The sequence below is a fragment of the Oryctolagus cuniculus genome, chromosome 4, assembly GCF_964237555.1.
Source record: "Oryctolagus cuniculus chromosome 4, mOryCun1.1, whole genome shotgun sequence".
In the NCBI taxonomy this organism is placed as follows: Eukaryota; Metazoa; Chordata; class Mammalia; order Lagomorpha; family Leporidae; genus Oryctolagus; species Oryctolagus cuniculus.
In genome coordinates this window covers 144985447-145007464 of record NC_091435.1, presented here as the reverse complement: position 1 = coordinate 145007464, position 22018 = coordinate 144985447, and the positions used below count along the sequence as shown (strand labels likewise).

At 39.6% G+C, this 22018-nt stretch overlaps 1 protein-coding gene across 5 annotated transcripts in view; it reads right to left on the bottom strand.

The window, feature by feature from the left end:
* STAG1 (STAG1 cohesin complex component) overlaps positions 1–22018 on the bottom strand; it is a 381944-nt gene that overhangs the window by 248458 nt on the left and 111468 nt on the right. For all 5 annotated transcript variants that reach the window (XM_070072781.1, XM_002716398.5, XM_070072783.1 and 2 more), the window contains one exon: positions 15347–15449. In XM_070072781.1, coding sequence (XP_069928882.1) covers positions 15347–15438 — 92 coding nt within the window. In that variant the 5' untranslated portion in view covers positions 15439–15449. The remainder of the gene's footprint in view (positions 1–15346; positions 15450–22018) is intronic.

Below are 22018 nucleotides of genomic sequence, written 5' to 3'. Positions count from 1 at the left end.
TATATTTTAGAATAACGTATAATCGTTTTGAGAAATAAGCTACTATAAATTTTATCCAAGATGCAAATAAATGTTTCAGGAATAGCTGATAAAAACACATAAAATTTGACATTTTAAAAACGGCCGGCCGGCACCGCGGCTCAGTAGGCTAATCCTCCGCTTAGGGGCGCCGGCACACCAGGTTCTAGTCCCGGTCGGCGCACTGGATTCTGTCCCAGTTGCCCCTCTTCCAGGCCAGCTCTCTACTGTGGCCCGGGAGTGCAGTGGAGGATGGCCGAGCACCCCATGGGAGACCAGGAGAAGCTCCTGGCTCCTGCCTTCGGATATGTGTGGTATGCCGGCCGCAGCGGCCATTGGAAGGTGAACCAACGGCAAAGGAAGACCTCTCTCTCTCTCAGCCTGTTAAAACAAACAAACAAACAAACAAACAAAAACAAACAAAAAAAACCCACGGCCATATGGATTTTCCATGATGGTCTAATACACATGAACAGTATTCATATTCTGCTCCAGAAAGAAGAACCAAAATAACTAAATACTGCATTGTGAGCTGAAAGCATTAAGAGATACTGATAATCAGCAAAGGTGACATGTGAATCTCATATACAACAGAATATGGGATGACAGCTTAAGAAGAGAAAAAAAGTACACCAGAACCACTATCACAACCACATGGCCAGAGGAATCCACATTTTGAAGGGCAAAGGGTAAAATTAGATAGCCCAGTGGACCCCATGACCAGAGATGCAGGATGCCTGCAGTCACAGCAGGAGGAGGGATTCACAATCTCCACGGGGTTGGAGTACAGCCCAGAGTTGTTAACATGGAGCATACATGGTCTCTCTGCCCCAGAGAAGGAACAACACTATCTCCCTCTCAATTCCCAGAGCACAAGTTGCAGTAATGCCATTGTGAGAAGAGTCATTGTTGGAATCCATACTGCCCCAAAGGACAGAAACCCCTGCAAATGCCCATCTATGGGACACCACATACATTCCACCATGCTAGAGAAAAGCTTTTGATAGTAGTCTCATAAACCAAACTAAACCCAGCAACAGTGATCTTATCACCTTAGCACAAACAGCACTGGTTTAAAAGGGAAGGTCCTTTTTCCAGGTCTTAGAGGTGTGTGCCTCTACTCACATGGTTCACAGCCCCACACTCTCTCCTTCCCCCCACAGCAAGACACAGACATCCACGATTCAAACCTAGCCTCACTGTGGCTTCCTCCCTGAGACAACCCCAGGATTGGTATGAAAAGCTGTGCATCTCTGTCCCCAAAATGAGCCAGACTGCACTGTATCACCAATTATCCTTAAGGCTTTGGTGAGTGCAGGCAGCAACACATGTGTGCCCTGCACTGGGGTCCTGTACTGATGACCCTGACCACTAACAAAAGAACAGGCACACCCCTCCTGGAAACAGAGGAGCTCCCCAACCACCTGACATCACTACCAATAATTCCAGTGGAAAAAATATAGGGAGACTATACTTCACCATCTAACTTGAACTAAGAACAAAATACCAACCTGATACCCATAGTAGTTCTTCAGAAAAAAAGCTACCCTTTAAAGTGACAAAACAAACAAACAAAAAAACCTGATCCACCAGAAGTACAAAAATCAATGGAAAGACCCAGAATTACAAAAGAACAAGAAAACATGACACATGCTTATTTTCAGACCTCAAGACAAGAAACACCGATTAAATACCTGGCAAAGAATTCAAAAGACTGAATATAAGGATGCTTAAAGAGATACAAAAAAAATGTAGACAGTTAAATGAAATTAGGAAAAAATGCCTGGTATAAATGAAAAATTCATCAAAGAGACAGAGATCCTGAAAAAGAAAAGAAAATCTTAGAAATAGAAAAATCAGTGAGCAACATAAGAGACAGAGATCCTGAAAAAGAAAAAAAATCTTAGAAATAGAAAAATCAGTGAGCAACATAAAAAGGTAAATAAGAGGCAGGCAATTGGCTTGGTGGTTAAGATGACAATTAAGAGACATGTGTCCCACAATGGAGTGCCAGGATTTCATTCCAAGCTCTGTTTCCTAAAGCACACCCTAGAAAGCAGTGATGATAGTTTAAGAGAGACCTGGATTCAGTTCTTGGCTGATGATTTTGAGATTGACCCAATTACAGCCATTGCATTCATTTGGGGAAGTGAACCAGCAGATAGGGAAGTTTCTCTCTTCCATTCAAATTTTAAAAAATTTAAAAGTATATACAGTTTGAAAGGCTCAACAACTGACAAAACAAAACAAAGAATACACAAACGGAGAGACACTCTTGAAATATCTCCATCAGACAAAAAGTAAAAAAAAAAAAAAAAAATTTAAAAGAATGAAGCCAGTCACCAAGACTCCTGATATAAATGTTCAGAGTAAAGGCAACAAAAATTTACAATCTGGACAAAGATATGGATATCCCAAGTACAGGACAGAACTCCCATACACTCAGGAGCAGAAAAGATCCAGATCCTGTCACACTACAAACTCTCAAAAGTAACACACAAAGAGAATTCTAAAATCTGCAAGAGTAAAACACCAAGACAGAGTCGGCTCTGTGACTCAAAAATTTAAGCTGCAGCCTGCAATACCAGCATCCCATATCTGAGAGTCCATTCAAGTCCCAGTTGCTCTGCTTCCAATCCAGCTTCCTGATACTATACTGCAGAAGGCAGCAGATGATCTCTCAAGCACCTGGGCCTCTGCCACTCATGTGGAAGACCCAGATGGACTTCCTGGCTTCTATTTGGTCTGGCATATACTTGATTGTGGTAGTCATTTAGGAAGTGAAACAGTGGCTGGAAGATTATCTTTCTCTGTCACTATGCCAAATAAATGAATTAACTTTAAAAAATAAAAAAGAGCCATGTCACTTTTAACACTTTTTAGAGTAAGAACAGGCTTATGTTTCAACAGAAGCATCACATACCAAGAGGGACTGGAAGAAGAGATTGCAAGTTCTGAAATTTTAAGACAACCATGGAGGCCTGTGTTGTGGCACAGCAAGTAAAGCTGTTGCCTGCAATGCTGGCATCCCACATAGGCACTGGTTGTGCTGATCTACTTTCAATCCATCTCCCAGCTAACGGCACGAGAAAAGCAACAGAAGATTGGCCCAAGTGACTGGGCCCCTGCCACCCATGTGGGAGACCTCGAAAAAGCTCCTAGTTCCTGGCTTTTGCCTGACCTGGCCCTGGCTGTTGGCTATCTGGGGAGTGAACGGAATCTCTGTGAATTAATTAATCAATCAATCTCTCTCTCTCTCGTTCCCTCCCTCTCTGGCTGGTTCGAGTCCCCGCTGATCAAATTCCAATACAGCTCTCTGTTATGGCCTGGGAAAGCAGTAAAAGATGGCCCAAGTCCTTAGGACCCTACACCCGCGTGGGAGACCCGGAAGAAGCTCCTGGCTCCTGGCTTCAGATCAGTGCAGCTCTGGTCATTGCAGCCAATTTGGAAGTGAACCAACAGATGGAAGACCTCTTTCTCTGCCTCTTCTTTTCTCTCTGTGTAACTCTTTCAAATAAATAAATAAATCTTTAAAAAAAAAAGATTTTATCCAATGAACCTTTCTTTATTAAATAAAAGAGAAATAAAGACTTGCCAGGATAAGAAAAAACTCAGATTTCATCACCATCAGACCAGCCTTACAGATGACGCTTAGAGGAATCCTAAATGTAGAAACAAAGATAACTACCATCAAGAAAATGTATGAAAAGAAAAACTCACTGGAAAAAGAACAAAGAATACAGAAAATAAACAAGGGAAATACAATCTTTGAATTACTGGAATAAGTCAATTACTTGTATATAATAATTCAGAATGTTTATGCACTAAATTCCCCAATTAAAATACACACATTGCACAAATGGGTAAAAAGGCAAAGAATCAACAGTACAATAGAATTTAAGAAACAAATTGTAATGAGAGACATAGAAAGTTACTACGTGATAAAGAATCAATTCAACAAGAAGGTAGGATTATAAAGGTACATGCTTTGGCTGGCACTGTGCCACAACAAGTTAAGCCACTGCCTGCAATGTTGGCATTCATGTGGGTGTTGGTTTGTGTCAGTTATTCCACTTACAATCCAGCCCCTTGTCAATGCTCCCGGGAAAGCAGAAGAAAATGGTCCAAATGCTTGGGTCCCTGCCAGCCACGTGGGAGACCCTTATGGAGTTTCAGGCTCCTGGCTTCAGCCTGGTTCAGACTGGGCCATTGTGGTCATTTGGGGAGTAAATCAACAGATAAATATCTCTCTCTTCCTCTAATTCTGACTTTAAAATTAGTGGGCCAGCAGATGGAAGGTATCTTGATATCTCTCTCTCCCTTTCTGTCTCTATATCTCTGCCTTCTAATAAATAAATAAATATTTTTTTAAAAAAGAATTACTTTTAAAAAAAGAAGAGACGATGCTATTTGGAAGGCCCACATCCCGTACTAGAATGCCATTGTTAGAGTTTCCATTCTGCTTTTATCCAGCTTCCTGCTAATATGAATACTGCAAAGTAGCAGTTGATGGTTCAAGTTGTTGGGTCCCTGGGTCCCACACAGAGTGCCTAGCCCCTGGCTTTAGCTTTGCCCATCTATGGCTATTGTAGAAATTGAACCAATGGGTGGATGGATGGATGGATGGGTGGGTGGGTGGATCTCTCTTCCCCCACGCATGTATCTACCTCTCTTTTGCTCTTTGTTCAAATAAATAAAAAACATTTTTTAAAAAAAGGTCTAAATGAAGACCTAAAACAACAAACCTACTAGAAGAAAATACATGACAAACACTTCAAAACATCAGCACAGCCAATGACTTTTTGATTGCAATTCCAAAAGTACCAGCAGCAAAAGCAAAACTGGACAAATGGGATTATATCAAACTTACAACCTTTTGTGCAATACAATCAAAAGAGTTAACAGATAATCTACATAATGAAGAAAATATTTTCAAACTATTCAACAAAGAATTAATATTCAGATTATAGGAGGAACTCAACAACAAACACCACCAACCAAGTGAGGAAATGGGCAAAGAATTTGAATAGGCATTTCTCAAAATAAGAAACACAAATAATACATTAAAAAAAAATGCTTAACATCATTAGCTATAAGAAAAATACAGAGCCTTCTCACTCCTGTTACAATGACTATTAGCAAAAAGACAAAAAAAAAAAAAAAAAAGACAAATGCTAGCAAAGAGACCCTCTTATACACTGTTGGAGGCACATTAAATTAGTACAGCCATTCTGGAGAAAAGTATAAATCTGCTGTATGACCCAACTACCCCATTTCTGGGCATATATTTGAAGGAAATGAAATTATTATGTGAAAGAGTCAGCTATACTCCTGTGTTCACTGCAATACTATTACCAATAGCCAACATATGGAGTCACCCTAGGTATACATCACCAAATTAATAATAAAGAAAATGTACTATAATCACATATTAATCAGCCACAAAAATAAAATCCTGACATCGCAACAAAACAGGTGAAAATGGAGATGACATTAAGTGAAATAAAACACACAAAGAAAAATACAATATTTCTCTCTCGTTTATAAAAGTAACACAGTGATTGCTAGGGATGGGTAATAAAGAAAGATGGAATTCCAGGTACCAAAACACAGTCAGATATACTAAGTTGTACTGTTCCACAGCACAGTGGTTTGTCTATATAGTTCCCAATTAATTAATTATACACTGTAAAAAGTACTGAAAAGAGTACCAGGTAGGCTCTAAACACACACAAACACACACACACACACACACACAAAAGGAAATGGAAAGGTTCATTTAGCTTTTAATACAGCATTGTAATCCATAAAAATTTGTAAGTACTACATGCTAATAAAAATTATTTTTAGGGGCCAGCGCCGTGGCGCAGCGCATTTGGTTAATCTTCCACCTGCGGTGCTGGTATCCCATGTGGGCACCGGTTCTGGTCCTGGCTACTCCTCTTCCAATCCAGCACTCTGCTATGACCTGGGATAGCAGTGGAAGATGATCGAAGTGCTTGGGCCCCCTGCACCCGCATGGTAGACCTGGAGGAAGTTCCTGGCTCCAGATGGGTGCAGCTCCAGTCATTGCGGCCATTTGGGGAGTGAAACGATGGACGGAAGACCTTTCTCTCTGTCTCTCCCTCTGTAACTCTACCTCTCAAATAAATAAAATCTTAAAAAAAAAAATTTATTGTTAAACAAAGGTGTCTTTTGGCCTACAAGTTAAGTTGCACTTGTATCTCTTGGTGGAGTGTCTCAGTTCTAGTACCAACTAAATCCCTGATTACAACTTCCTTCTAATATGTACGCTAAGAGGCAGTAGTTGATTGCTCAAGTAATTAGGTTCCTGCCATCCATGTTAGACCTGGCTCCCAATTTCAACCCGGCCCAGCCCCAGTAATGAGGAATAAACCAGCAGATGGGAGATTTCTCAGCTGCCTCTCTCTGCTTGAAGAAAATAAAATCCACAGAGAGACTTGTACAAGATTATGAATACTTTTATGCATACTAGGCAAAAACTTGAAAAAATAAAGAAATGTTCATAAATGGCAGAATGGCTAAATCAATTAAGGTATATTTACACAAGGGAATATTAAGCAGCAATTAAAAAAACTGAATTACTGATCATACCAATAACAAAAACTCAAATTGCTTGTGGACTTCAGATAACACCTATTATAAATGCAATTACATGAAGTTCAAAAACAGGCCAAATTTATCTTAAGATCTAACAGAATACTTAGTACTCTTAGAAAAACATAGACTGAGAAGGACACAAAGGAGCTTCCCTAGAGTACTGGAAATGGTCAACAGTTTTCCCCTGGTATTGGGTGGGAAGGGTTCCAAGGTCTCCATGGGTATCAACATCCAAAGATGCTCAAGATACTCATATGAATCATTATAGTATCTGTATATAACCTAAGCCCATCCTCCTTTATACTATAAATCATCTCTAGATAACTTATAACTAATACAATACAAATGCTAAAGAGTTGTTACACTGTAATTCTCAACTGTATTATTATTTTGTTTTGTTTTGTTTTGTTTTTTACAGCAGAGTGGACAGTGAGAGAGAGAGACAGAGAGAAAGGTCTTCCTTTGCCGTTGGTTCACCCTCTAATGGCCGCTGCGGCCGGCACAATGTGCTAATCCGAAGCCAGGAGCCACGTACTTATCCTGGTCTCCCATGGGGTGCAGGGCCCAAGCACTTGGGCCATCCTCCACTGCACTCCCTGGCCACAGCAGAGAGCTGGCCTGGAAGAGGGGCAACCGGGACAGAATCCGGCGCCCCGACCCGGACTAGAACGTGGTGTGCCCGCGCCGCAAGGCGGAGGATTAGCCTAGTGAGCCGTGGCACCGGCCCTCAATTGTATTACTTTTAATTTTGGTATTGTTATGTATTTTTCCCTGAATATTTTCCATGTGTACTAAGTCCAATTCAAGATACAGAACTGTCAGACATGGAGTGACAACCATGTACTGGGATTTTGATTATATTTACATGAATGTTTAACATAAAAATAATAGAGCTATTTGTATAATAAAGTTTTAAATATAAGTTTTAACTGAAAAAAAAATCAACAGATCCAATCACATCATGACCTCCTATCATCATTGCACACACAACCTTAACTAAACCAGAGCAACTCGTTTTTTCTTTAAGATTTTATTTATTTGATAGGTAGAGTTATAGACAGTGAGAGGGAGAGAGAAAAAGGTCTTCCACCTGCTGGTTCACACCGCCAATCTGAAGACAGGCGACCGGAGCTTCTTCCGGGTCTCCCATGTGTATGCAGTGGCCCAAGCGCCTGTTGCATCTTCCACTGCTTTCCCAAGCCACAGCAGAGAGCTGGATTGGAAGAGGAGAAGCCTAGGACTAAAACTGGTGACCACATGGTATACTGGTGCCACAGGCAGAGGATTAACCTACTGCACCACAGCACTGCCCCCCGCCAAAGCAACTCTTGAGAAACAACTGAACCACTAACAAGCTCAAATATTTCACCTAATACACTGAAGCCAATAGGTAATTCAAAGTTCACTTGTTCCTTTACTTACTCAGCAAAAAATTATTTAGAGGAAGTATAAAGAAAAGAGCACAGATTCTGGAATCAAAATTTCATGTCTGAATGTAAGTCAGCAACTTCCTAGTAAGTCCAAACAGGACACTTAATCCTCTGAACCTTAGTTTTCTCAGCTGTTATATGGGAATAATAGTATGTATCAGTGCTTGACACACAATGCATAAGCAGCATGTTAGTTATCAGATATTTATGAGTGTAGTGACAGTTTTCTGAACACCTGCATAATAGTCTAAAACTAAAAATGGTAAGTCTAGCCTTCATGAAGTTAACATTCAATAAAGAAGAATGGCAAGTGACTTTACATCAGATAAACCAATATTTCAGTTTTCATGTAAAACATTTTGTGTGACCTAGTAAGTTCATTACCTTCAAGTTGTCAAAGGTGTCAAGTATTTTGCAGTTTTTAGTTCACAAGGTAATGTGTTATAGACTTTCCCAAAATCATTCTACAATCTTGTTCTTAATGTTTAATTCTGAAATAAATTCAAACTTATATGAAAGCTGTAGAAATACTCTAAGAACTGTTATATAAGCTTCAAATTTCACCTTCTCAACTTACTGTGTTTGCTTTATTTTTTTTTTAAGATTTATTTATTTATTTAAAAGTCAGAGTTACACAGAGAGAAAAGTAGAGGCAGAGAGAGAGAAAGTCTTCCATCTGTTGCTTTACTCCCCAATTGGACACAACACCCAGAGCTGCACCAATCTGAAGCCAAGAGCCAGGAGCTTCTTACAGGTCTCCCACGCAGGTGCAGGGATCTAAGGACTTGGGCCATCTTTTACTGCTTTCCCAGGCCTTAGCAGATAGCTGGTCCAGAAGTGGAGTAGCCGGGATTCGAACCATTGCGCATATGAGATGCCAGGACTGCAGGCAGCAGCTTTACCTGCTACACCACAGCGTTGGCCCCCGTGTTTGCTTTATCATTTCCTTTCCCTCTACCTCTTTCCTCTCTCTGTTTCTCATAAATACTTATTTTTGCACCATCTGAGAGTAAGATGCTGATATAATACCACCCAATATGGACATTCTCCTATGTAACCAGTGAACAACCCTCAATATCATGGAAGTAACATTGGTTAAATTCTACCATTTCATCTAAAGAAATTTCACCAACTATCACATCATTCATAGCAAAATCATCCTAAGATCACAAATATTTACTTGTCATTTATTTTTACTTTTCTTCAATTTAGAAATGTCTTTAATGATCTTACTGCTTCTGAGGAGGACTGACCAGTTATTATTTCATGAAATATCTATTTTTGAATTAAGTCCCCAAGATTACACTTGGGTTATACATTTTCAGCAAAAATATCAGAAAAATACTATTTCTCTGTATATCCTATTTTAGAGGACAAAGAATATCCACTTGGTATTTTCTTTCTAAATTTATTTATTTACTTGAAAAGGAGAGTTATGCTGGCATCAAAGGCATCTGCTTAGCATGCTGTGCCACAAGGCTGGCCCCCATCAGTAGTATTTTTAACTTTGACAATTTAAAATGGAATTTACCGAGGTTACCCAATATAGTTATTCTTTCTCATTTTGTAATTAAGTGTACCTTTGAGTCAGTACTACTGAATATAAAAACAGCTCCTCATCAAACTTTCACCCATTAGATTTAGCATCCATCTGATAAATCTTTTCTAAATAAACTACTATAATGGTCATGAAATTCATTTTCTAATTCCACCAACCTTTCCACCCTTATAAGTTAACATTCTTTCTATATACTTTAAGATTTTATTTATTTATTTGAAAGTAAGAGTTACAGAGAGGCAGAATCAGCGAGACAGGGAGCGAGGTATTCTATCTGCTGGTTCACTCCCCAAATGGCTGCAATGGCCAGAGCTGAGCTGATCCAAAGCCTGGAACTGGGAGCTTTCTCTGGGTCTCCCACCTAGGTGCAGGGGCCCAAGGATTTGGGTAGTCTTTCACTGCTTTTCCAAGCCATAGCAGAGAGCTGGATCCTAACTGGAGCAGCCAGGACTGGAACTGGTGCCCACATGGGATACCGGTACAGCAGGCAGCAGCTTTACTGATTACACCACAGAGCCGGCCCCTGTATGTGTTTATTAATATAGACTCTGGGATTCACATTTTATTCACTGAGTTAACAGTCTATTATTATGATTTATTTTCATTCTCAAAATTTCCCAGAAGGATCACTTTAAGACAATTCATATCTTCTTTTGATATGTAAACCATTCTTTGAGCTTATTCTTAATCCCTATACCATAAAAATTTCACAGGTTTATCTTGGACTTTCTTTGAACAAGCACTAAAACCCACTATTTCTAGTACTGAATGCTTTTAAAGGCAAATTTATTTAGAAACCAAGATATGGATGCTGGTTATGCTCATCACTGCTGCAGAGGAATCATGGTTTCCAGGCTCTCTCTCTCAGAAGTGTCTCCCCTTTTCTTTTCTCAAATACATATACACATACATATGCATGCACACACATACACCCCTATTGTTTCTATACCTATATACATATATTGAAAACCCTGACTGTATTCTGATCCCTCTAATTCCAATATAATATTTAGTTCATTCTAGCCTTTTCATACTTATAATCCCCTTCTCCAACAGTAAAACACTGATTCCTACTTTCCTCAATATATTTACTTGTTGGCTCAACTGTTTTATATGTGGCCAATCTCCTGACATCAATGACAAGCTCTTCATTAGACAGTGAACCATGCCAGTAACCGATAATAAACAGTTCTGAAAGGAAATAATAAAAGTAAACAAACATCTTTTCTTAATGAAAACTTCTATTTTTGTGTCTGAGAGGTAGAGAGACAGGGAAAAGACAGACAGAGAACCCCTGCTGGTTCACTCCCCAAATGCCCAACAATAGCAGGGCTGGGCCAGACAGAGCCAGAGCCAGAATTCACACCTGTAGGCGGCAAGGGCCCAAGCACTGGGGGCATTATCCACTGTTTTCCCAGGCATATTAGCAGGAAACTGGATGGAAAGAAGAACTAGAAGTTGAACCAGTCCACCATATGGCTGCCAGCATCACAAACGAGAACTAAATCCACTGTGCCAGAATGCTGGTCCCAGAAACTTTTTCTTGAAACACTAATAAACATAAAAGTGGTCAAGTAATAAAAATGATGCTTCTCTTTACTCCTTTGAAAGATTCAATGAAAGTACTCAAAAAAGTCTCCCCTCCCCCAAAATGAGAGCATTTTCATCACCAACCATTTCTAAAGCCAATTCTGGCAAATGCAGTATCTAAAAACATTTCTGTGACTGCTCTAATATCCCAATATTATTGGAAAGACCCAATTTGCAGAATATAAACTTTCTAGAACACAAATTTTTTCAATCACTAAACTCATCTTTTTGGGATTTACTTATTCATGATACAGCTACTATGTACAAGACATAGGAAAGAGTTGATCCCTCCACTTCTGAAAACACATGGCTAGCCTAACACTTCTTCTAACACTTCTAACAATTTGTACTGAAGGAAGAACACTTATGCTAAATATCCCGTAAACAGTAGTACAAGAAAGGTCTATGATCTATTGGGTTAGTAATACAGAAATATATTTTCATTTATAGTATTTGTTTATTGCTGTAGCTACGTCAAGGGACACAGTGAGAAAAGACTGTAACAAAATAAACCTAAAATATATGAAATAAAGACTGCAACAACACATGGAGGAACTTCAAAATGTTCATGGAAAATAGGTATTTATGAAAAAACTGCACTGGGGCTGAAGCTGGGGCCAACGCTGGGGCGCAGCGGGTTAACACCTGTTCCTAAAGTGCCGGCATCCCATATGGACGCCAGTTCGAAACCCGGCTGCTCCACTTCCAATCCAGCTCTCTGCTGTGGCCTGGGAAAGCAGCAGAAGGCGGCCCAAGTCTTTGGGCCCCTGCTCCCGAGTGGGAGATTCAGAAAAAGCTCCTGGCTCCTAATTCGGATCAGCACATATCCAGCCATTGGGGAGTGAACCATCGGATGGAAGACCTCTCTCTCTCTGCCTCTCCTCTCTCTGTGTAACTCTGACTTTCATATAAATAAATAAATCTTTAAAAATGAAAAAACTAAGCAGGAATTTCAGAAATCTTCTACAACAAAATTAGTTTATCTTTTAATTTCATTTTCCAATGAAATTTTAAAAGTATTCTGTATTAAGTAATAAATTTCATGGAAAATATGCTATATATACTCAGGAATTTAGAATGCTAACCCACCTTCATGCATGATTGTAAAAATTATGTACTCTATCCTCAGAGTTTAGAACAATCTTCAGGATGAGTGTTTTTAACAATGAGTAGGTACTATTTAATTTGTGTATCTACGTTTCTGGCAAAATTAGCACTATTAAGTAGGAAAATTTAACATTACTCATCTCAAGCTCTAGGTGGGTTAAGTTGCAATCCAAGTATACAATGATTGTCCTAGAAGTTTTAATGTTATTAACATTTTTCCTGCACTATTCTCTATTATTTTTATGTATGTATGTGAAAGACAGAAAGCTCCCATCTGCTTCCCTCACACCTGACAGAAGCCTAGAAGTGGAGCTCAATCTAGGTCTCTTACATGGGTGGCAGGGACCTAACCACTTGAATAATTATCACTGCTTCCCACGGTGTACATTAGCAGAAAGCTGGGATTGATATCAAAGCTGAGACTCAAACCCAATAACTGTTACACCAAACACCTCACCCAAAATTCACAATTTCCTATAAACAGGGGTGTGGGACTTTTATTCTGCCAAGGGCCATTTGGATATTTATAACATCATTCATGAGCCATACAAAATTATCAACATAAAATCTGTCTGTTATAGATTTGTTGAATATAAGACAGATGAATAAAGGATCCATCTCATAGCACTGGTATGAGTACTAAGTGACATAAAAAGCACTACCCAGAAACAAAGCTCATAACAAAAACTCAGAATGTTTTTCTGTGTTGTTCCATGCTCAGGAATCAGCATGAGTAAATTAAACTGAAGTACATATAACCATGTGAACTAGCAAGTATGACTATGTGGACTGAAATATAACTAATACAATGTTACTATCCTATTCTGATTGACATTTTCCAAGTTTCTAAGCAGGAGATGAATATTTACTTTTTAGCTACTAAATTATATGGTAGTAATTTCACTAAAGTCAAATCATGTGTCCCACCACAAAAGGACTCCACATTTGGTTTCACACATATGCTTCCACCACATTAAAAAATCCCACTGTATATATATCAAAATTAAATAGGTTTTAAAGAAAAATACAGAGGCTGGTGTTGTAGTGCAACAGGTTAGACACCCATGTGGGGGACTGGGATAGAGTTCTAGACTCCTGGCACTGTGGTCACTGAGGGAGTGAACCAGTGGACAGAAGATCTCCTTCTTTCCCTGTCTCTTATTTTTCAAATAAACAAATCTAGAGGGGAAGGAGGAGGATTAGTAGTCTGCTTAACAGGTGATAAATTCTGTTTTGGGGGAAAATATTCAAAACCTTTCTTTAAAGACACAGCACTTAATATGAAACCTTCATAAGTGAAACTCTTAACTGGAATAAAAGAAATTCCAGTAAGCAACCACTGAGACATTTCATTCTGCAATCTTCAATCAAGCTCATTTCCAATTTGTGGATACAATCCAATAATCCCAGACAAAGCAATAAGGCAGTGTAACCTGCATGTAGTCTCCCAAGAATCAAACAGCAAGAAAAACTAGAATAGTCTTCAGCTTCCACATGAGAGACTCTCTCATTTTCCCCAAAATAGTTTTGTTTTGTTTTGTTTTGACAGGCAGAGTGGATAGTGAGAGAGAGAGACAGAGAGAAAGGTCTTCCTTTTGCCGTTGGTTCACCCTCCAATGGCCGCCACGGCCCGCGCGCTGCGGCTGGCGCACGGCGCTGATCCGAAGCCAGAAGCCAGGTACTTCTCCTGGTCTCCCATGGGGTGCAGGGCCCAAGCACTTGGGCCATCCTCCACTGCCTTCCCGGGCCACAGCAGAGAGCTGGCCTGGAAGAGGGGCAACTGGGACAGAATTCAGCGCTCCGACCGGGACTAGAACCCGGTGTGCTGGCGCCACTAGGTGGAGGATTAGCCTATTGAGCCGCGGCGCCGGCCCCCAAAATAGTTTTGTAAAGAATATTGTACCACCAAATGTCTCACAAATGGAGTAAAATTAGGAATGAGTAAAATGCATACTTTTTACCCATAACTTTTTTCATTTAAATAAAAATGGAAGATAAAATCAAAAACATAGTCAAAAGAGCAAACGTTGGCCTGGAAAAGTACGGAATTAAAAATTCTGACAGAAAAAATTATTGAACACAGGGGACAGCAGTGTGGCATACTGGGCTTCTGCCTACAGCACTGGCATCCCATACGGGTGCCGGTACTAGTCTGGGGTGCACCTCTTTTTTTTTTTTTCTTTTTTATTTATTTGACAGAGTTAGCGAGATAGAGAGACAGAAAGGACTTCCTTCCATTGGTGCACCCCTCAAATGGACACCGTGGCTGGTGCGCTGTGCCGATCCAAATCCAGGAGCCAGGTGCCTCCTCCTGGTCTCCCATGTGGGTGCAGCACTTGGGCCATCCTCCACTACACTCCCAGACCACAGCAGAGAGCTGGTCTGGAAGAGGGGCAACTGGGACAGAATCTGGCGACCCGACCTGGACTAGAACCTGGTGTGCCGGCGCCACAAGGTGGAGGATTAGCCTATTGAGCTGTGGCGCCGGCCCAGAATAGTATAAATCTTAACCCCTTGAACACAATGATATACTATCTCTGAAAGCTTATGCATGCTTAACTGATGACTGATGCTCTTATAGCACATAAAGATCTCTCTCAAAGTAAGGTTACCCTGGGCTTTTATAATCCTCTCAATAAAGTGAGAATGTTTTCTGACACTAGATCAAACCCTAACCAGCATTAAACACTTACTTAGAAGCTCACAAAAAAAAATCACAAATGCACCTGAAAAGCAGAAAATATTAACAAACTACATCCCATTCAATGTTAATCACCTCTCCCATCACTTCAAATCATTTATTTACAAGAGAAGTATGGGAAACAAAAACAGTAACATAATATTTTCCTTTTTCTGATCACTGTCAAGCAAATTCACAATGTAGTTTCTAAAAAACATCAAGGTGTCACTGAAATTTAGAAACCAACCAACAGTAGTAGTACTAAAATTAATAATCAACTTATATCATGCCTATTTATGTAGTAACTATAAACAAAACAAGAAAGACAAGCATAATACATACTGGAGGCCGGCCAGGACGACCCCTTTTTCTTTTTCCTTTGACCTCTGTTTCTTCAAGTTCGCTGCCAGCATCAGAATGGGCAGTAGTTTCATTAGTCGAATCCCTAAAAATGTTACATATTTTAGTGAAAAAATAAATAAAATGCAATTCTGTTTCATTACTTTTCTTACCTTTTGCTGTACGATTGATCAGAAGTGGTTTATGTATTTGTAATAACAGAAAACTCTTCAATAACAAAATGCTATTTTCCCTGCTGAATCACACATAACACTGAGTGAAACAAATTCCCCAAATAAGGAGGAAATGACTGTGGAAGCAGCAGGTGCTGTACAACATATAAATTAAAGTACTTCTGGGGCCGGTGCCATGGCTCACTTGGTTAATCCTCTGCCTGTGGCGCTAGCATCCCATATGGGCGCCGGGTTCTATTCCTGGTTGCTCCTCTTCCAGTCCAGCTCTCTGCTGTGGCCCGGGAGAGCAGTGGAAGATGGCCCAAGTTCTTGGGCCCCTGCACCCACATGGGAGACCGGGAAGAAGCACCTGGCTCCTGGCTTTGGATCAGCACAGCGTACCCACCGTGGCGTCCATTTGGGTGGTGCACCAACAAAAGGAAAACCTTTCTCTCTGTCTCTCTCTCTCACTGTTTAACTCTGTCAAATAAATATATATATAAAAAATGTTTCTTCAAAAGACTAATTCTTCAGTTAACAAGATAAATGCATGGGAAGAATTTTACAAATTCAGCAAAATCAATGATATGCTGGCAAATGTTTAACAATTATATCCTCAAAAAAATACATACCCATAAATTATAAAATACACATTCCTCTTTTAGGGTAAACTCCATGTATCCTCAAAAAATGATTTCAATAATTTTTGCCCAATTTTTTTATTTTTTAAAGATGTATTTATTGACAGGCAGAGTGAAAGGGAGAAACAGAGAGAGATGGTGATCTTCCAACTGCTGGTTCACTTCCCAAAGAGCAGCAAAGCCAAGAGCCAAGAACTCCATCCTGGTCTCCCACATGAGTGGCAGTGGACCAAGTCCATGGACCATCATCAGTTGCTGTCCCAAGAGCATAGACATAGAGCTAGATCAGAAGCAGAATAGATGGGACTCTAACTAGCAATCTAATATGAGATGATGGTGTCTGAAGTGGTGGTTAAATTCCCTGCAGCAAAATATTAGCCCCTTTCCAAAATCATTCATCCTTTTCTAACTTACTGTCATAAATGATGAATCAATATTTTTGAAAGATAGTAGATATTTTGTTTAATGAAATGACAAGATTTTGGGGAAAATTCACTCACTAGTCAATGGTACGAGTAACTGCTCTACATAAACAGTTAATGAATCTCAAACACTGGAAGATTACTTCAATTTTTTTGCATTATACATAATATATTAGCTATAGACAATCTTTACATACCTATAAATTTAATCTGCATTAACAGTTTATCACTTTCTTAAGTTTCAATCTGTAGTGCTTGCTGATGTTCGCAATGTAAATACTCCCACCACAGTCAATTTCAAACTATCAAAGTGACATCAACAAATTCTGAAGTCACAAAAGTGATGAACAGTAGTACTCTGCTGAAAACTATATCCACCGCATAGATACAATAGATATAAATAACTTCAAGGGGTCAGTTCTCTGGCTGAGCTCTGCATGTGGCCGCTGGACCTCTTCTAATCCATCTCTCTGCTGATGTCCTGGGAAAGCAGTGAAAGATGGCCCAAGGGCTTGGGCCTATGCACCAGCATGGGAGACCCAGAAGAAGCTTCTGACTCCTGCATGGCGCAGCTCTAGCTGCTGCACTCAGGTGAACCAGCAGATGGAAGACCTTTCTATCTCTCCCTGTCTGAAACTCTACCTCTCAAATTTAAAAAAACAAAAACAAAAAATCTAAAGATTAAAGATAATATGTGATATAATTAAGAAATTATTAATTACTTGCTACTTTTATTTCTAAGATCATTTATTTAATTTGAAACTTATAAACAACTTTTGGTAACTGCTATGTTGTGTTTAATTGCCTTGTGAAACTCCTGAAAACTCAATATATGGCTCTCACAGGCCAATACAAGTTGGCCCCAACACAGTGTTAATCAAGTACAAATGGCATGAGCAAGATTCTGTTCAATTAAGTTTTATGCTACTAGCTTTATTAAGGATCAACATAAAACTGCAAATAGCAGGAGGGGAACACAGCAAATGGTAAATATAATTCAACCTGTTATTTCTCAATCTGCTTCAATTTATACTCTTCTTAATCCCATTCCCTCTTTTATGTAGATTCCTTAAAGTTCAATTCTCAGTATCTATCCTTTATATTAGACACCCTTGCAGATCTCACCTACTTCATGTCTAACTTTTATGCAAATGATTTCAATACTTTATCAGATGTTACCATATTCCAGATATCTTATTTGATGTGTTTTTTTTAATTTATTTATTTGAAAGGCAGATTTATAGAGGCAGAGGCAGAGAGACAGAAGTCTTCCATCTGCTGGTTCACTCTCAAAATGGCCACAATGGCCAGAGCTGAGCCAATCTGAATCCAGAAATGAGCAGATTCATCCAGGTTTTCCATGTGGTTGCAGGGGCCCAAGGACCTGGGCCACCCTCTACTGCTTTCCCAGGCCAAAGCAGAGAGCAGGATCGGAAGTGAAGCACCAGGACTTGAACCGGCACCCATATGGGATGCTGGCACTGCAGACAGTGGCTTTACCCACCAAGTCTCAGTGCTAACTCCTATTTATCTTTTTTTAAAAGATTTATTTCTTTATTTAAAAGGCAGAATTATAAAGAGGCAAAGAGGGGTAGAGAGGTAGAGGGAGGGGAGGAGGGGAAGGAGGGGGAGGAAGGGGACAGAGGTGGGTAGGGAGGGAGGGAGAGAGGGGTCCTTCCATCATCCACTGGTTGACACCACAGATGGCCACAAAGGCCACAGCTGTGCCAATCCAAAGCCAGGAACCAAGAGCTTCTTCTGAGTCTCCCACATGGGTGCAGGGGCTGCCATCTTCTACTACTTTCCTAGGCCATAACAGAGAGGTGGATTGGAAGTGGAGCAGCTGGGACTTGAACCAGCACCCACATGGGATGCTGGCACTGCAGGCAGAGGCTTCACTGGCTATGCCACAGTGCCGGCCCAATAATATACTTAATTTGCATGTGTGACATGCTTCTTTATACACCTCAAATTCACCAACTATCCCTTCTAAAATTAATTTCAATCACAACTTTTGGCTTACAGGTCACTAAAATATCATTAACTAGTTTTTAAAACTGGTAATTGTATTTGTATTTACTTGACAGGGAGGGAGGGAAAGTGAGAGAGAGTGTGTCTCACATCTGTTGGTTCACTCTTCAAATATCTTCAATCAGGGCTGGTCCATGTCAAACTAGCAGCCTGGAATCAATCTGGGTATCCCACATAGGTAGAGGAACTCAACTACTTGAACTAGGGTGTGTATTAAGCAAGAATGCTGGACTGGAAGTGGAAACAGTTCTCAGAACCAGACACTCTGATATGGGATGCAGCATCCCAAGCAGCATCTTAACAACTGTGCAAAAAGCCCATCTCCATTAAATGTTTTCTTGTTATTGCCATGAGTGTGCTTTTAATTATACAAATTCAGTGTTGTAAACTTGTTACTCAAACTCATATAGTCATAGGAATATTCCTCTTCTGCTCCCTGTAATACAAGTCCTCCACCATCATCCTTATCATTACAATAATTTTCTATCACTCTGTGATTATGATCATCACTACCTGAAATAATCTTAATTTATATCCTTACTTCTACCATCTATACTGTCCAAGCCATTCTACACATTGCTGTCAGTAACATTCTCAGATCATTTTAATTTCAGATTCATAAGTCTTTAAAGGTAACTTGGCATTTAAACTAAAATATTATTGAAAAAATATTCAGTGGTCAGCAAATTTTTTTCTTAAAAGACCACACAGTAAATAATGTAAGTCTTTAAGTCTTAAGATCTCTGCAGTTGCTACTGAATTCTGGTACCATAAACAGCATACATGCAACTGACTGAACACCAAAAAGGAAACCTGTTGAAGTGAAATCGACACTATGAGAAACGGTGACTGGATCAGCATAGCCCTGACTGTTAATGAACAACTTAATACATTATCCCTCTTAGTAGTTTTTTTTGTCTGTTCTACTTAATATGACTGGTTTAATTCTGTAATTAATACACAGTTATTCTTAAGTGTTGAAATTTAACTGAAATGTGATCCCTGTTAAACATAAGAGTGGGGATAAGAGGGAAGAGATGTACAATTTGGGACATGCTCAAGCTGACTTGCCCCAAACGGTAAAGTTATAAACATACCAGGGGACTCCAATTTAATCCCATCAAGGTGGCATGTACCAATGCCATCTCACTAGTCCAAGTGATCAATTTCTGTTCACAATTGATTATAATGAAAGGACTAAGAGTCAAAGGAAGCACATAAACAAGTCCAGTACCTATTAACACTAACCGATAGAATAAATAAAGGGGAGAGTGATCCAACATGGGAAGCGAGATACTCAGCAGACTCATAGAATGGCGGATGTCCTAAACAGCACTCTGGCCTCAGAATCAGCCCTAAAGGCATTCGGATCTGGCTGAAAAGCCCATGAGAGTATTTCAGGCATGGAAAGCCAAGACACTCTGGCAACAACAACAAACAACAACAACAACAACAACAAAAAAACACACACCCTAAATGAAAGATCTCTGTGAGTGAGATCCCAGTGGAAAGAACAGGTCATCAAAGAAGGAGGTACCTTTCTCTGAAGGGAGGAGAGAACCTCCACTTTGACTATGACCTTGTCTAAACAAGATAAGAGTCGGAGAACTCAAGGGGCTTCCATAGCCTTGGAAACTCATGACTGGTGCATAGGGAGATTACTGATGCCATAAACAGGAGTGTCAATTTGTAAAGTCAACAACAGGAGTCACGGTGCACTTACTCCTCATGTAGGATCTCTGTCCTTAATGTGCTGTACATTGAGGCTTAATGCTATAACGAGTACTCAAACAGTATATTTCACTTTGTGTTTCTATGGGGGTGCAAACGGTTGAAATCTTTACTTAATGTATACTAAACTGATCTTCTGTTAAAAAAAAAAATAAGAAGAAATTAGCAATTCCCAACTTGACTCTCGCTGGGATTAAACATGACAATAGGTCTGATCTGATTTCATCATCATTTAAAAAATCTTCTATTATTTTTCACTTTATGTTTCTGTGTGGGAGCAAACTGTTGAAATCTTTACTTAATGTATGCTAAACTGATCTTCTGTATATAAAGAGAATTGAAAATGAATCCTCATGAGAATGGAAGGGGAGAGGGAATGGGAAAGGGGAGGGTTGCGGGTGGGAGGGACGTTATGGGGGAGAAGCCATTGTAATCCATAAGCCGTACTTTGGAAATTTATATTCATGAAATAAAAGTTAAAAAAAAAAAGATCTCTGCAGTTGCTACTGAATTCTGGTACCATAAACAGCATACATGAAACCACATAATAGTAAATGAATAGGTGTGGTTATGTTACAAAAATATTTTTATTTATAAACAAGTATCTGAGCTATTAGTACTACTCTGCCCATCACTCTTCTTATCTCTACTATAGAGAGTAGACAATACTGTTCCTCCCTACTCATACACCTTTTCATGTCACTCTCCATTTCAACACTAGCTAAAAAAAATAAATAAAAATAAAAAAATGAGGAGGGATAGGGGGTGTGTACACAAAAACCCTGGTTTCATTCCTTCAAAGCCTTTGTTTCATTCCTACTTAAGGATCTTTGCACATATATTATTTCCCTGGTGTGGAACTTACAACCTGCCTCCCTTCTTTTTCTCCTAAACCAACCTCCCCCTTCCTTATCTCAGAATTTCTTTGAAAAGTAGATTAAGCAAAGGCATGTGAAAAAAAAATTCCCATATAACACATTCATTTATACCATGAATGATATTTTAGAACAATGTAGTTGTGATTATTCAATTAATATCTATCTTTATAAGCTTCATGTAAATAAGGACTAACTCTGTTTTACATGCTCTATCTACCTAGGAACTTGCATACATTTTAGAAATAAGTTAGGTGGTAACTTATATAATTCTTTTTTAAAAAAAAATTATTTATTTATTTGAAAGTCAGTGTTACACAGAGAGAAGAGAGGCAAAGAGTGAGAGAGAGAGGTCTTCCATCCGATGGTGCACTCCCCAATTGGCTGCAACGACCGGAGCTGTGCCAATCCAAAGCCAGGAGCCAGGAGATTTCTCTAGGTCTCCTACATGGGTGCAGAGGCCCAAGGACTTGGGCCATCTTCTATTGCTTTCCCAGGCCATACATACCAGAAAGCTGGATTAGAAGTGGAGCAGCCAGGCCTTGAACTGGCGCACATCTGGGATGCCAGTGCCTCAGGCCAGGGCATTAACCAGCTGCGTCACGGCGCAGACCCCAATAATATTATGACAATGCTTAACAGTAAACAGAACGCATATGATAAATACACCCCCAGTTAAAATATCCAAAGAAAGCCAAATAATAATTTCAATTACTGGAATGGCTTTTAAAACATCAAATTGGACTGAACATTAAAGACAACTAATTCATAACATGTTTTTGTTTTTGAGACAATTTTAGAT